This window comes from Periophthalmus magnuspinnatus, chromosome 17, assembly GCF_009829125.3.
Source record: "Periophthalmus magnuspinnatus isolate fPerMag1 chromosome 17, fPerMag1.2.pri, whole genome shotgun sequence".
NCBI lineage: Eukaryota > Metazoa > Chordata > Actinopteri > Gobiiformes > Gobiidae > Periophthalmus > Periophthalmus magnuspinnatus.
The window spans coordinates 29,947,659-29,964,446 of NC_047142.1; the positions used below are offsets into that span (position 1 = coordinate 29,947,659).

A 16,788-nucleotide genomic window follows, 5' to 3' on the forward strand; every position below is an offset into this window, starting at 1 on the left:
CATATTTGTTTTGATACAAACTGTGTGCGTGTCGCTATTTGGCTAATCCACCTGTCAATCACGCCGAGCTGAACAAGTCTTAGAGATTCACAGGTGAACAGACTCACATCTTTGTAAAGTATTTAAGCGTGTACTCTGATTCCAGGCAAATGGTTGATATAAACAAACTAAAGCAGTAAGCAAGTATGCACGGTGTTGTTACTCACAGTGACAGTGGCCAGCAGCCCCTCAGGAACGTTAGCAACGATGATTCCAATGAGGAAAATGACGGCCTCGAGCCAGGTGTATCCGAGGATGAGGGACAGGACGAAGAAGGACACTCCCAGGAACACGGCCACTCCGGTGATGATGTGAATGAAGTGCTCGATCTCGATGTTTATGGGTGTCCTCCGCACCTCCAGCTCTGAGGCCAGCGTAGCAATGCGCCCCATTACCGTGCGGTCACCGGTCGCAATCACAATACCATGGGCCGTACCTGAGGAGAGGAGGAAATGGCATCTGTGTGAAGCATATATTTGTATTTACTAACAAGGAAGTCCCATTGTGGCGGAAGGTATCAAAGTAAAAGTAGTAACGTAGTTAATTAAATTTTACAGTGGATACGTTTTACTTCACTACATTCGAGAGCAGCTTTCTACTCCACTATATTTTTGAACAAGACTTAAAATTAAAAGTATTTTTATTATTGTTTGAAACCTACTGAAAAGGCTGAGGGTTTATTTTTACCACGTTCATAATTTGGGCAAAACAAAAATATACAAATAAAAACAGCTAGGAAAGAAAAAAGTAGTTTCTGTTGAACAAAATTCAGTACAAAACTTTATCGAAATCACTACTTTTGAAGCTTTATTAGATCTCAACCTTTGCGCAAAACACTTTTACTTTTTACTTTCATACTTATGTAAAAACATCACATGAAAAAATTTGTACTTTTACTTAAGTAACAAAATTGAGTGTACCACTGTGTCGCATTTACAAGTTTCAAAAGGTCATATTTCGTGACTATTATTGCTTCTTTTTTTTTACTGTAAACTTTTTTTTCAGTTCTAAAAAATAATAATCCCAAATTTTTGGATTATTTTGCACAGCACTAATCTATCCTCTCTTCCACTGATTGACCATAATGTCGGCCACAGCTGCTAATAACACACTGCTCAAACGTAAACGTAAAAATGTTGTGAGGATCCTGTATTTTTAAATCAAGTTATAGTGTAAGTTTATTTCTCTGTGCCGGTGTAGACCCTCATTTGCCCAGGTACGTTCAGTCACTGGGGGCTCAGTTGATAAAAAAAATTGATTTTCCTGCACAGTCCACATGCTCCACACGCAGGTTTACATTCCGCTCACACACACACATAAATACTGTTGTATAAATACAGGATACAGCTGTAGGCAGAGGTCAGGGGGTCACCGAGCTGCACTTTGACTTTTGACCTATGACCCTGGCTCCTCTCTCCTGCTCTGGATGATGTGGAGGTGAGTTTTAGCAGCAGGTGCTTAAATCCCAAGTGAGAATGTTAGCTTTGCTCGTGCTGGACAGTGAGTCTAAGATTTCCAGATTTATTTCAGGAAATACTGGTTCTGTTTTTGTGTATTTTATGTTTACATTTTATATAAGCTTATTTATGATTTATCTCAGTGTTTCTCAGACAGTGGTACTTGAACAGCTCTTGGTGTTGTTGGTGGGTTTGTGTAATTAAGATTTCATTTGATCCATTTGTTAGTCCACTTTTAGACCTGGTTTAGTCCTAGATTAGACCTGGAATAGTCCTGTTATAGACCTGGTTTAGTCCTAGATTAGACCTGGAATAGTCCCGTTATAGACCTGGTTTAGTTCTGGATTAGACATGGAATAGTCCCGTTATAGACCTGGTTTAGTTCTAGATTAGACCTGGAATAGTCCTGTTATAGACCTGGTTTAGTCCTGGATTAGCCCTGGAATAGTCTTGTTATAGACCTGGTTTAATCCCAGATTAGACCTGGAATAGTCCTGTTATAGACCTGGTTTAGATCCGGTGGTACTCGGAAAACCAAATCTTTTTTCTTTTTTTGGTGGTACTTCTTGTGAAACTGTTTTATCTTTTCTATGTTCTGACTGATGCAGTTTAGGGTTTTCTTGTAATGTTGTCTCCTGCCAAGTCAATCTTCAATAAATCTAATCTAATCTAATCTAATCTAGGTTCTATAAAGAAAATGCATAACCTTTACAAATCCAAAAACACACACTAGAAAGTGATGTGAAGCTATTTAAAGAGGACACATCCAGAGTAACAACCAGAGGTGGATTGAGCAGCCAGAACATCTCACAACTCTAGTAAGAATAAATAAAACCAATTTAACCTTCTTGTTTCCATAGAGGTGCTCGGAATGTTCCACAGTAAAGCATTACCATCACTATAAATATAGCCATCCCTATGGAGATAAGCGGTTGCTACAAAGACAAGCAGTTGATGCGTCATTTTTAGCAATAAAGACACCACAATTGCAATAAATAACATAAATAAGTTTAATGCCATGCTGTGGAGCATTCCAAGTAAAGAAATAATATCCTCATGGAGATAAGCAGGAGATAGAGCCCCAACCAGTAAAGTTACAAAATTGCAAAAAAAAGTTGTGACCTTTTCACAATATAAATTTGGAAATCAACTCATAAAATAAACCAAATTTTATGTAGAATAATCAAAAATAATAATAATAGTACAGTGTTTTCCAGTTCTTACTCATGTAGACGATATTAAAGTAGTCCCTCATTTCCACCTCTGCACTCTGCCTAACGATAAACACTGAGCGATGGTGGATGGCGCGTTTGCCTGTAGCTCGCAGCGTGCAGACTGTACTGGGGTCTACAGGGGGCGCTGTACTCTGCAGGGGGGGTCAGGCAGAGGTGAGGATGGAGGGGCAGGACACTGATGGATGGAGCGGAGCTGAGTTTAAGCCTGAGTCAGTGATTGATGTGAGGGCTGTGATTGATGTGAGGGGCGGCCGAGGGGATCTAGACGGAGTGAGGGAGTGAGTGCTCACATACAAATGAGCCGCTGACACTGTAACGGCTCTATTAGGACAGATACGCCAAGGAGGACCATCATACAAAGGTTTCAAATAGTCGTTGATCTGCTTGGGTGTTTTTTAAAGGGCCTGTATTTGCATTTATTCTAAACAGGACAAATGACCCTTACATCATGCCAGGGCGCTCGGGTTTTATTCTAGTCTAAATATCCTTTTTAAAAATTAGATGTGTTTTTATTTCTCTTCCTCTTAGTGAAGTTTTAGTGACAGGACTTTTCAGAATGGACTCGAAATATGTCCCCAATTTACCCTATCGAGCCAGAAGGACAAAACACTGAGGCTGGACCTGTATAATCGTGCAGACAGGACACACATCAGAGAGACAGAGGACAGCAGGGGAGTCCGTTTATTACACTGGCTGTTTTTGGTTGTGGCTCGTCCTTTTGTCTCTAAATATCAGATGATGTGAGTGAAGTTAAAGCGTCACTGCTCCTGTGTCACATTAACAACGTTGATTATGGCGGAAACCTTTGTTATATCTGCTGGACGAACGACCTGTGAGTGACTCCTGAATGTTGTGAATGCTCATATAGGGATGCACTAATACCACTTTTTGCAAAACGAGTACCAGTACTTAATCTTGAGTACTCGCCGATACCGAGTAAAGATTCTGATACCAGACATAGTTTTTACTGGTGTTTGATTATAGTAGTAAATCGAATTCATTTCATATGATTTTTATAGTATAGCCGACTTTTCATCTTAGAATACTTATTTGAGGCTGTTTTAAATTTCTACTGAAATCACTGTAGTCAGGGATAATTCAGATATAATGTATTTACCGTAGATAAACACCTGGTTTTAATATTTTCCACTTTGTCTTCGCAGCTGTGCTAACTGCTAATCAGCTAACTGCTAATGGGCTAACTGCCTTGCCTGCCTGTCTTACTTTGACCAAAGCCACACTGTGGTTAATATGGACTTGCTCTTTTAAAACCTCTGAACTCGCTCTGTTCAGTCGTTAAATGTGTTTGTCAATTACAATAAGTTACAATGCAGCACAACCAAATAATCACCAGCACCACTTAGCAACGTTAGCATGCTACTATCCTAAACACAAGCACTCTGCTGATGTCCTCTGAGAACTATAAAAACCTTTAGAGTTCTAAATATTTGTATATTTCATGTGACAGTCACATGTGATTACAGTTGAGCTTAATGTGCAGAACAGTGAATGTGCAGCTTCATGGTCACCTCTGCACATGTGCATCATTGATATGTGTCTTTACGCGAAATCTCCTTTCATTTTGTATGCAAATTTATGTCCCGTAACTCAGCTCTGCATTCAAATAAATGCTGTGATCCTAAAATCTTCTCTTATTTAATGTTCAGTCTAAATGATCTGATGATTATAAATCTGATGTCATGTCCAGGATGTTTCTCTTAACTTGAATCACTACTTTGTGCTTCTTGAATGATATGATTTTGAAGTAAGTGTACTCTTGCTTAAGTACATCTATCCAAGTTTGCATTTTATTACATAAAGAATTGATAAATGTAAGCCCACTTTAGTCAACTGGAACACATTAAAATGCACAGAGAAACCAAATCAAGAAAATATGTGCAGAATAAATAAAATTTTCTGTCAGACCCCCTTCCCTACATGTTTCTACACTTACACCTGTGGCTGTTGTGAGCCTCTAAAATTTTCAGTCTCTTTAAAACTGGTTGTGATGATGTCTTAATTTTCTCAAATATGAATACGTGACACTGAAGTGGTGAGGGCCCCAATGGCACATTCAGAGCCGGCCCTGGATCATGCATCATAAGCTACTAAATAAGAAATAAATGAGACAGTAAAGTATCATCTATTCATTTTACATAGTCTCAGAGACAGATTCACTGATTTTCAATCAGGCACCTTGTTACTAAGAATCATGGGAAACAACTGCCTGACACAGTCCCAAACACTTGATTCTGCCACTGTGATATTGCCCCATGACAAAGTGCTCCTAACTCATGATCTGAAATCAGCTACAGGCCCATATTTGTGGTGTATTTGTGTGTGTTCTGTAGTTATAATCTAACACACCTGTGGATCTTTGTTATAATCTGGACATTTTAAATTGATAAAACAACTTTATAAAAGAAAGAACTCTGCTGACTTCAGCGTTGGAAAACTGCAGAGCCTAAAGTGAGCTGACGTATCACAACAAAGAGCTGCATGCTGTCAGCACCTCACACTAGTGAGCTGCACATTTTGATTTATTTGTTATTTATAACAAAATGACACAATACTGCTGAATCCTACCTCACCGATTAAGAAAATAAAACTGTAGAGTGAAGTACAGAGCAGTGGATGTGTAACTTTGGCAGTTTTGATTTGAGCAGTGTCATTTTGTTCAAAATGATGAGTGACCAATGAGCTCCTTTGTAACACATGTGCTGGACAAACATATTTGGTTGTGGCTCAAGGTGAGACCCTCTCACTGTATAAATACACAGGGCGATGTCAGTGTGGACTCTGTTTTGGATACTGGTGTATTACTTTAAGATTAGCTTCCTTATAATTCTTTCCACATATATTTCTTGTATATTTTATGACTTTAATTTAATGCATTTTGATGATTAATTCCTGCTTAATCTTGGTCCAGTCTCTGCTCTTTAGATCTACAGCCAGGAAATATTCTGACGACGCAGATTATTTAAATATGGACACCGCACTGACAGTTTTAATACGTACATCTGAGCGAAACGCCTGACAGACCGAGCAGCCCTATATCTGCGCCGTTTCATCCGTAGTGGTCAAAGGGGCTTTGTTGATTGACGAACGACTTTACGCTAAGAATAAATAATGAGTTGGAACTGTTCAGTATTCAGGCCACACTCTGAGAGGGCTTCAGCCCTGGAGAATTACGTGCATTTGTCAATCTTGGAAAATAAGTCTAAGCTGAAATCTTTACAAAGAGAAGAGTCAATAGTGAGATTAAAGGCACTGTACCTGCGCGCTGTCCCAAGAATCTGAGCAAAATGTGTCCTGTCCCAGTACAGATATTTGTATAAGCAGCTCCTGAGGTTAAAGTAAGTCAGCTGTGTTCTGTCTGTATTAGAAAGCATTTTATTGTCTAAAAAGCAGGAAGTGCGCTTTAGCATGGTAGTTGTTATTAGCTTTGTCATCACAGCAAAACTCTGCTCTGTCACCAACCTAACCTGGTCTGATTTTTAACAAAAAACAGAACTAGTTCAAAACAGTTTGCAGTGGGCCAAAGTTATTCCTCACCTTCTGCATTCTGAGCATCCTAATTATTCACAGTGATGAGTTTATAAGCACTTTTCCCAACTGTCAAAGACCAGAGCAGGGTTTAGTTGTGACGGGGATCAGCAGACTTATTTTGACCTTAAGAGCTGCTTGTACAATATATGTGCACTGGGGCAAGACTCGTTTTGTTCAAATACATGGGGAAAATACTCATGTCGTGGGTGGTGCAGTGTAGTGTAGTGTCCAGGTGTTTGTACAGCACCCACAGCACCCATGGGAGCCCCTCACTGCAGCTGTGGCTCACTGACCCTCCACACAGTTGGTGGAGAAGAAGCAGATGTTCCTCGTCTCCAGAGGGTTCTCATGGGTGAAGTCTGGAGAACGGGTCTGAGGCTCCGACTCCCCCGTCAGGGAGGAGTTATCCACCTGAAGAGAGAGAGAGAAGAGAGAGGAGGAGAGAGAGAAGAGAGAGGAGGAGAGAGAGGGCGGAGAGAAGAGAGGGACAGGGAGAGAGAGAAAGAGGGAGGACAGGAGAGGAGAGCGACCGGGAGAGAGGAGAGAGAGACACAGGAGAGAGAGAAGAGGAAGAGGGAGGAGAGAAAGACAGAGAGAGGAAAGAGTGAGAGGAAGGAGAGGAAACAGAGACAGAGAGAGAAGAGTGAGAGAAAGGAGAGGAGAGAAAGAGACAGAAAGAGAGAAGAGTGAGAGGGAGGAGAGGGGAGAGAGACAGAGAGAAGAGTGAGAGGGGGAGAGGAGAGTGAGACAGAGAGAGGGAAGAGTGAGAGGTAGAAGAGAAGAGGAGAAAGAGAGAGAAGAGTGAGAGGAAGGAAAGGAGACAGAGAAAGAGAGAGAAGAGGGAGAGAGAGACAGAGAGAGAGAAGAGTGAGAGGGAGGAGAGGAGAGAGAGACAGAGAGAGAAGAGTGAGAGGGAGAGAGAACAGAGAGAGAAGAGTGAGAGGAAGGAGAGGTGAGAGAGAGACAGAGAGGGAGGGAGGAGAGGAGAGAGAGACAGAGAGAGAGGAGAGTGAGAGGAGAGAGAGAAGAGTGAGGAGAGAGACAGAGAGAGAGAAGAGTGAGAGGAGAGAGAGATGAGTGAGGAGAGAGACAAAGAGAGAGAAGAGAGATGAGAGAGAGAGAGACAGAGAGAGAGAAGAGTGAGAGGAAGGAGAGGAGAGCGACAGAGAGAGAGAGAGAAGAGAGAGAGGGAGGAGATGAGAAGAGAGAGAGACAGAGGGAGAGGACAGCAGAGAGGGACAGAGAGAGGGAAGAGAGAGGAGGGAAAAGGGGGAGAGGAGAGGGGGAGAGAGGGGGGAGAAAAAGAGGTGAGGGAGACAAGATAAAGGAGAGAGAGGTCAGAGAGCGAAAGAGGGAACCGGGCAGAGAGAGGGTGAGGGGGAGAGAGATAAAGAGAGAGGGGAGCAAAGAGGGAGGAGGGAAAGGGAGGGAGTGAGAAGAAGGAGAGAGAGACAGAGAGAGAGAGAGAAGAGAGAGTGAGGGAAAAGGGGGAGAGGGTCAGATATAGAGAGAGAGAAAGAGAGAAGAGAACAGAGAAAAAGAGGGGAGGGAGATGAGAAAAAGGAGAGAGAGATGAGAGGAAAAAAGATGGGAGTGGGCAGAGAGAGTGTGAGGGGGAGAGAGACAAAGAGAGAGGAGAGAAAAGAGGGAAGTGGGAATGGGAGGGGAGAAGAGAGGGGACAAGACGGTGAGAGAGAGGAGAGGGAGAAGAGAGGAGAGGAAACAGATTGCAGAGAGAGAGCAGAGGGAGAAAAATAAAAGTTAGCACTTGATTGATGTGATGAGCTGTGATGTGGCTCACTCACAAGAGGACAGTGTCAGTTACCATGAAACTCTGAAGATATCATCATTTTGAAAGACACAGACAATAGAGTCAACCATCACACACAGAATATTGAACTTAAAGCCCCAGTATTATGCAAAATCTACTTTTTTCTCATGTCATAATGTTCCCTCATCAAAAACCTGCCTGAAGAGGTTTTATCTGTCATCCATGCTTATCTGAGCAATTTTCAATAAATATACTAGAGCAGGACACAAAACAATAGACTACAACTTCACAGTCCTGATGTGATGTGCAGTAGTTTCATTAGTGAGATGCAGCTGATTGTGTTGTGGTCACGCTCTTAAGGGTAAGTGACTTAGCACGGAGAGCAAAGAGCAAGGAGGCTCAGTGTGAAAAACGAAAGTGAAACTTAAAACATGTTGATATATTGTTTTGGGTCAATATAACATTTTCAAAACAATAAAAAAGTAACATAGTGATCTGAATATGTTATGTGTTACAATTAATACCCCATAGAAGTAAAATACCCCCTCTTTAATACCCCATAGAAGTAAAATACCCCTTTTTAATACCCCATAGAAGTAAAGTACCCCCTCTTTAATACCCCATAGAAGTAAAATACCCCCTCTTTAATACCCCATAGAAGTAAAATACCCCTTCTGTAATACCCCATAGAAGTAAAATACCCCCTCTTTAATACCCCATAGAAGTAAAGTACCCCCTCTTTAATACCCCATAGAAGTAAAATACCTCCTCTTTAATACCTCATAGAAGTAAAATACCCCCTCTTTAATACCCCATAGAAGTAAAATACATCCTCTTTAATACCTCATAGAAGTAAAATACCTCCTCTTTAATATCTCTTAGAAGTAAAATACCCCTCTTTAATACCCCATAGAAGTAAAATACCCCTCTTTAATACCCCATAGAAGTAAAATACCCCTCTTTAATACCTCATAGAAGTAAAATACCCCTCTTTAATACCCCATAGAAGTAAAATACCCCTCTTTAATACCCCATAGAAGTAAAATACCCCCTCTTTAAGTGCATTTGAGCTGCACTTTTTCATTTACAAATTGTTCATCTTTGTCCAGATGAATGATTGTGTTTGCGTATTTTGACTTGAGCATATGTAGAGTGACTGTTCTATAATCTGAGTGAGATTACAGACGAGCTGTGCAGTGCTCGTGCTAAATGCCATAAACACTTCTGAGGTTAACAGAGTCAGATTCATTGAACAGGGATTAACTTTTCTAATCTAAACGTCTTTATCTGCAAACCACACTATCTACGTAGTGTCCAATCACAGACCGGGGAAATAAAGGACACTCTGAAGTTTGTAAAATCCAGGTAATCATCAAGAAAACAATGTCAATTTAGAGCAGCAGCATCAATATTTTTCATAAAGTAGAATACGATTTGCCCTAGTACAGATATATTGTAAAACCAGCTCTAGAATATTCCGCAGTATGGTATAAACCACTCTATCTCCATGGAGACAAGCAGCTGATGTCATGGGGCCAAGTAACAGGATAGATCTGTGGAGAGATCACCCTGCTCACAGTAATAATGCATGTTTTTCAGCAATAAAAAACATTTGTAATTAAATAAATGAAAGCTAGACAACTTTAATGCCATACTGTGCAACATCTCAGGCAAAGGAAAAACATGGTTGTGGAGACAAGCAGGTGGCGAACATCTCCAAAGTTACACAGTTCACCTTTAAATGGGATTAAAATGCCGTAAATAAACCTATTTTTTGCCTTAATATTAATGGGTTATGATACACATTAGCATTAGCATTAGCATTAGCACCAGTGATGGCTTTATTACGGTACCTTCATTGATCCATCCTTTTTGCATCAAACCAAATCGTGCACAGAACCATTGGAGCAAAATCCCCAAATTGTACTTCTTTTGAGACTATATAAATTCTTCCATCAACTGTTTCAGAATCTTTGCCATGAGCAAAATGTGTAGTTTACTCTTCTCTACCTATGGCTAATACCCAAAAGTCAAAATCAAAATGAAGTGAAAAGTGGAGTGATGTTCACCCTACGGCTACCCTCTGGTTTCTTACCATAGACTTTATGATCTGGAGGTGTGAGGGATTACATGGAGAAAAGAGGCCCAGGGACAGGTTCTGCGAGTCCCTGGGTGATGGGGCCTGGCAGTGTTACTTTTGGCAAGGGATTTTATTTAGTTTTAGTCTTGGTTTTTAGATTAGATGGTTTTTAGATTAGAGTAGATAATTTTTGTAGTCGACTAAATCAATTAGGTTCTAGTCAACCAGAAAATATATTTGTATTGTGACTGTAATGAGTTGTGATTATTTGATGGGACATGTACAGTAGTAGTGTATGTTCAGCAGTGGGCAACAGTAGCTCAGTAGGTCGGTGTTTGTCCAATGATCTAAAGGTTGGCAGTTCGAATCCCACTCTCAACATAAGCATCATGAGTAGAGCGGTGTGATTCCAGCTCCCACAGATGAGTGAGTGAGTGGTTCCTTGATGTAAAAGTGTTTTGAGTGGCGTGAAGGAAATGTGCTATATGAAAATGTGACCACTTAGTTTTTATTATTTGAGAGGAAATATGTGTATCCAAAATATTTACTTACCTACTCTACCTAGTCTTAGTCAGTGAAAGTGAGTGGTCCCATGGGTGCTTGGGTGTAATAGGTGCTGGTTCCCTAGTCAGTACCTTGTCCCCTGGGTGTTTGAGTGTTAGGTGCATGGGTCCCTTGGGTGCTTGTGTGCCTGGTTTGTACCTTGCAGCCGCTGGAGGACACAACCCTGAGGTCGGCTGGGATCCTGTCCCCTCCCTTGATCTCCACCAGGTCTCCCTGCACCACCAGCTCGGCGTTGATCTGCATCTTCTCACCCTCACGGATCACCAGGGCTTGCTGCACAGCCAGAGGAAGAGGAGGGTGATACACAAGTCAAACTGTGCTTTTGTCTGCTGTATAATCTCTTATGTTGGATCATGTTCTTTTCAGATTATAAAATGTGATGATGAACACTCAGATGGAGGCAAGACAGTTTTTCCTATTGATTACATTGTACTTTGCCCTGAAATATTCAAAAGGCAAATGCACAAATTAACCAGATTTTATTAATGACAAAACCCCCTAACTTCCTGTATTACTACAAACAACAATATTCATTTTAGCTGTCATCTGAAACCCTGCAAAACAATTATTAAGAGTCATAGTTTGGCAGAATGCTTCACTTTTGGCCTTGGTCACATTCATTGGTGAAGTGGGTGACACAAAGAAAGTAACAAAACAATGCCAATAGCGGGAATCCATTTAGCAATCCTTATCCCTTAGAGATAGGGTGAGTAGCTCAGTCACACGGGAGGAGTTTGGAGGAGAGTCACTGAGGTGGTTCGAGCGTCTGTTCCGGATGCCTCCTGGACACCTCCCTGTGGAAGTGTTCCGAGCATGTCCCAACGGCAGGAGGCTCCAGGGAAGACACGCTGGAGGGACTATGTCTTTTGACTGGCCTGGGAACACCTAGGGCCCCACTGGTGGAGCTGAAGGAAGTGTCTGGGGTGTGGGAAGTCTGGGAGTCCCTACTTAGACTGCTGCTCCTGCGACCCGCCGCAGGATAAGTGGAAAAAAATGGATGGACGATATTTACATACCTTCCAACATGTGCCACATTACGCCACGCTAAATGCTGGTCAACAGTTCCAGTTTCAAGACTGATCATGATATATTCTTAATTTTTCGATGAATTTCACCATGAAAAACCCAAATCCGACTTTAAGATAACTTTGAGCAAAAGCACTTCATAAAACCAGATAGATTTTAAAGTCAGACGTCCATAACAAGCAGTTATTTACTTGTCTAAAGCCTCTTATTTCCGTATCAAAGTCAAGCCTGCAGAGCGGCAAATGTGTTCATTAAACTATGAAAGAAAAGAACGTCTAGACGTGTAAGTTTAGAGGAAGCAAAGGATTCAGAGCAGAAGCCGAGCCACAGGCAGAAGGTAAGTGAAAGGGGAGAGAGATTAGACTCAACAGATTAAAGAATTATGGGAGCGCTGGAGGAGGTCGGCAAACATCACTAAACGCACTCTCTTTGTGATGCTCCAATTTGAGTCGGAGACAAATTTACGTCAAAATTCGATATGCGTATGCCCTGATGTTTCTGCACACACTCACAAGAGCTTGTCATCTACACAGCGACACATACACAGATAATAAGTTAAATATGAGCCAAACGTCAAGGTTAACATCAAGGTTAAAGGTCCTATATTACACATAATATACTCTTGTGAGCTTTTAGCCATGTTATAATCCTGTTCCCTCATCAAAAACACACCTGGAGTTGTGTTTTGTTTCATTCACACATGTTTGAATAACTCTTTATTATTAGTCTGTCTACATCTCCAAAGCTCAAAATGCTCTGTTCCACCTTTTGATGTCATCAAGTGGTAGTTTCCAAGTTAACAGCTCCTTTTACCTTTAGGTGTGTAAAGTTTAAAAACACAGTGGAGCCCTATGAGTTCACACAACATTATAATGCAGGTCAAAAGTACCGTAATATGGCCTTTTAACAGATTTGAATGTATAATATTTACGGCCTCCATGTGCAAAACTGCGAGTATAAACTAAAAAATATCATGTGCAGTTTGTGGGCGTGTTACTATTGCTACGTGTTTGTTATTTCAGCTGATAAAATAGTTTGTTTAAAAAGTTTACCTGCCTCTGCTCCTATGGGCTGTTGAATTGTACGTGTTGTTGCATATTAACGTCTGCTCTACCTCAGGACGTGGCTCGTGGCGTTTGGTTTGAGGAGCATGTGACCGGGAGTCATGAAAACTTATAACAGCTTTAGGATCACGGGTTGAGAGAATATGTGCATGAAAAAGTGTGCGCCTGTAACCATGATCACTAAATCAGCTTCGATCATTCAATATATGAAGCTGGAACTATACTTTTTTACGGTCGTGTGTACTTTTCTTTGCACTACATGGAAATTTGGGGGTATTTTTGGGCTATAGGATAAGATTTAAGCTGTAAAACATTGAATTAATAACTTCTATGGCTGATTATAGATGCAAACTAAACGAAAGTGTTTTATTCTGCTATTTTCTCGGGTTTTTGTGTCAGTGGTTAGTTTCAGTCTTATCATTTATCATCTATATTTACTTCAGCTATATTCAGCGCTGTGGTGACAGGCCCTCTCAGTCTCTGCTTTAGGACATGGGACAGACTCGTAAAGGCCCACCTTGATGGACAGCTGCTGTACAAGGCTCCGGTTCAGTGGGAGTCAGGGCCAATGTGTCGCAGATAAATACTTTATATTTTATTACTGCTGCTTTGAAAAATGTTATTATCTTATCTGTCCTTGTTGGTTCTTTTTAAAACAGTTTTGAAATCACTGTCAAATGCCTTATTGTGCACACACTGGAGCATCTGTCTTGAAGAGAGTGTGCACAAGTGTCTCTAAAGTACTATACTGCTGTAGCTCTCATAGTTGTGATAAACTTCATTTTCATTTTCTTTGTCTCAGATTTTGTGCATTTTGGCAAAACACATTCATTCAGTCATAGGATGAAAATTGCGCCACATCTTTTTTAGCGTCTCTGTAAGAATTTGTGTCGTTCATTTGTTTTTCGTTCTACTATTAGCATGTTTACGACCATTTTAAGACCAAAGTGACGAGTCTGACAGTGCACCCATGCTCACTTCCTATTTGGAATGCGGCGGCTAGCAAGTTAGCTATGTCTATGGTTAGCTTGTGAGCAAAACGCCTGATAAATAACGCCCTAGAGCACATGTGTCAAACTCAAGGCCCGGGGGCCAAATGCAGCCTGCCACGTCATTTTATCTGGCCCGTGAGAAGATAAATTAAAAGGCATGACTGTCATTTAAAAAAAAAAAGTCTATGCTGCTTCAATGTGTGCACTGACAATAAACTAATGAGATTTTCCCAGCAAGTGGAACTGAGAAATATTTGCAAATGATCATCACAAAATGCTCATGAAGAGGAAAATTGTTGGCATGGAAGGAAGTTGGAAGGAAGAAAGGTGAAAGTGAATACAAGTTTGTGCTTTGAGGAGAAAAACCTGTATGTTTTTTGTGTCATGAGGCGGGGTCGGTACAATCTACGTCGACATTTTGACACCTAACGTGGAGCTAATTATGCAAAAGTTAGTCTGCAAGAAAAACAACAACTGTCCAACAACAGCCAAAAGGCTGTAAAAGGCCATATTTGAAGCAGTGCTGAAGGTGTGTGAGCAGGTGTGTCCCAACCAGAAACACACTTTTAAAAATGTTACTTTATCACAGAAACCATTATTTAACAAGTTAAAAAGTAATTGCATTTATTTTACATGACATTCGGTTACATTTAGTGATATTTACACTGTTGCAGTTACATCTGGCCCTTGATGGCGGCCATTTTGCAGACGTGGCCCTCAGTGAAAATTAGTTTGACGCTCCTGTCCAAGAGTACTGCATCAATTGGGTTTCTAAAAGTAAAAGATGTGAAACTCTCTATTTAACTTAAATAAATGGCCAACTATGGCATAAACTGACTGATGACATTTTTAACTGTTTCTGGCAAGCTAACAACTAGCATGATTGACACAAATTCTGCAAAAGGCTCAAACTGGGAAAACACGCTCTTTTGTGAGACTTATGAGATCTGTGCTGAAGCCAGAGAGCGCAGGGATGTGCACAGACAGTAGGGGACGCTCCACTCACCTGAGGAACCATCTTCTTGAAGGAGTCCATGATGCGAGAGCTCTTGGCCTCCTGGAAGTAGGAGAAGCACCCAGTGATGATGACCACAGCCGCAAGAACCACGCCCAGGTACAACTGAAAGATGAAGAGGACAAAGAAGAGGAAGAGGGGGAGGAGGGAGAGGAAGAGGAGGAAGGAGAGGCCAAGGAGGGAGAGGAGGGAGAGGAGGAAGGAAAGAAGAGAAAGGAGGAGGGAGAGGAAGAGGAGGAAGGAGAGGCCGAGGAAGGAGAGGCCAAGGAGGGAGAGGAGGGAGAGGAGGAAGGAAAGAAGAGAGAGGAGGAGGGAGAGGAAGAGGAGGAAAGAGAGGCCGAGGAGGAGGAAGAGTTAGAGGAGGAAGGAGAGGAGTAAAGAGAGGGCAAAGAGGGGGAAGGAGAGAAGAGAGGATGAAGGAGAGGGCGAGGAGGAGGAGGAAGGAGAAGGGAGAGGAAGAAGAGGCCGAAGAGGAAGGAGAGGCCAAGAAAGAGGAGGGAGAGGAGGAAAGAGAGGAGGAGGGAGAGGAGAAAGGATAAGCAGGGAGAGAGGAGGGAGAGGAGGAAGGAGAGTGCAAGGAGGAGGAGGGCGAGGAGGAGGAGGGAGAGGAATAAGGAGAGAAGAGGAGGAGGGAGAGGAATAAGGAGAAAAGAGGAGGAAGGAGAGGGTGAGGAGGAGGAAGGAGAGGAGAGACAGGAAGAGGGAGAGGAGGAGGAAGGAGAGGTGCGTCAGGAAGAGGGAGAGGAGGAAGGAGGGAAGACAGGAGGGGGAGAGGGAGAGGAAGAGGACAAAGGAGAGGGCAAGGAGGAGGAAGGAGAGGGCGAGGAGGAGGAGGAAGGAGAGAGAGGAGAGGAGAGAAAGAGCAGGAAGAAGTGCAGGAGTGAGAGGAGGAATGCAAGAAGAGAGGAGGGAGGGAGAAGAGAAGGAAGGAGAAGAGGAGGAGGAGAGGAGGGGGAAAAGAGGAAGGAGAGGAGAGAGGAGGAGGGAGAGGATGATTAGACTCAGGGTACACTGCATGTAATTTGATAAACCATTTGAAAGAAAAGATGAACATAAGCAGAACAAAGACTTACTTTACATAAATATAACTGAATGTTCAGAAGCTGTGCCTCTGTGTCGGCTCTGTGCACTCACCTGCTTCATGTGTTCAAATAATCATCTGCTCTTTTACATGTTAAACCCTTTATAAACACAGACGTGTGGTGCTTGTGTCTGCTCTATAGTTAAAATCTATATATACTGCAGATACCATGAGTAGATAGAGTAACCAAAGTGACTCTGTGATGCTGCCAAATCCTACATGTATCACTAGTTACGAAAATAAAACTGGAAAAGGAAGTGCGTATGTCACAGTGGGCGTGTCCAGGTGGAGGTGTGAACGGGATGACTCAAATACGCACCAATTACCTTAAATACAACAATCAGGGTGATGGAAACAATTAGAACATCAAGCTCTAAAACGTCATGTCTCCTTTAAAACCCGACAGAGTTTTCCTCACACCAGGCGCACTGCAGACTGCTACACCACAGGACGAGCGCTCTGCTTCAGAAAGAGGCGAGCGCTAAATTCTCCCAAGCTATTTCTGTCTTTAAACGCCTCATTCAGCGTCCATCCAAGTGAACAGCTGCTCCCTGCAAACCTACAAACCAACACAGCAACTTTCTGGTTCTTCAAAGGCTTCTCCGGAAATACAGGCCCCTCTCGCACTTTGTAGTCGTGTTTTCAAACCATTTTGGGAGACGCGCGTTTTGACTACGGCTTTCGGTTATGTCGTGTTACACTTGTGTTCTGGTTTTGGAGATGAAAGCGTGGAGCAGGTGGTGGAACTCGAGGAAAAGTGTTGGATATAGAAGTTTGTTTGGGCGAATACTGCAGTAGTGATGTGACAGAGCAGCAGATTGCACTGTTTTACACTCGGGTGCGTTTTATCTTTGCTCCTGGGAGTTTCACAGCAGGAGGTACGGGGCCCATAAGGAGGACGGACACCGCAGAGGA

The 16,788-nt window shown here is 42.1% G+C and overlaps 1 protein-coding gene across 1 annotated transcript in view; it reads right to left on the minus strand.

Moving 5' to 3' along the window:
* atp1a2a (ATPase Na+/K+ transporting subunit alpha 2a) overlaps positions 1-16,788 on the minus strand; it is a 169,896-nt gene that overhangs the window by 113,642 nt on the left and 39,466 nt on the right. The window contains exons 5-8 of the mRNA XM_055228471.1: positions 14,784-14,897; positions 10,834-10,968; positions 6,574-6,691; positions 207-475 (exon numbers count right to left, since the gene is read on the minus strand). Coding sequence (XP_055084446.1) covers positions 207-475; positions 6,574-6,691; positions 10,834-10,968; positions 14,784-14,897 — 636 coding nt within the window. The remainder of the gene's footprint in view (positions 1-206; positions 476-6,573; positions 6,692-10,833; positions 10,969-14,783; positions 14,898-16,788) is intronic.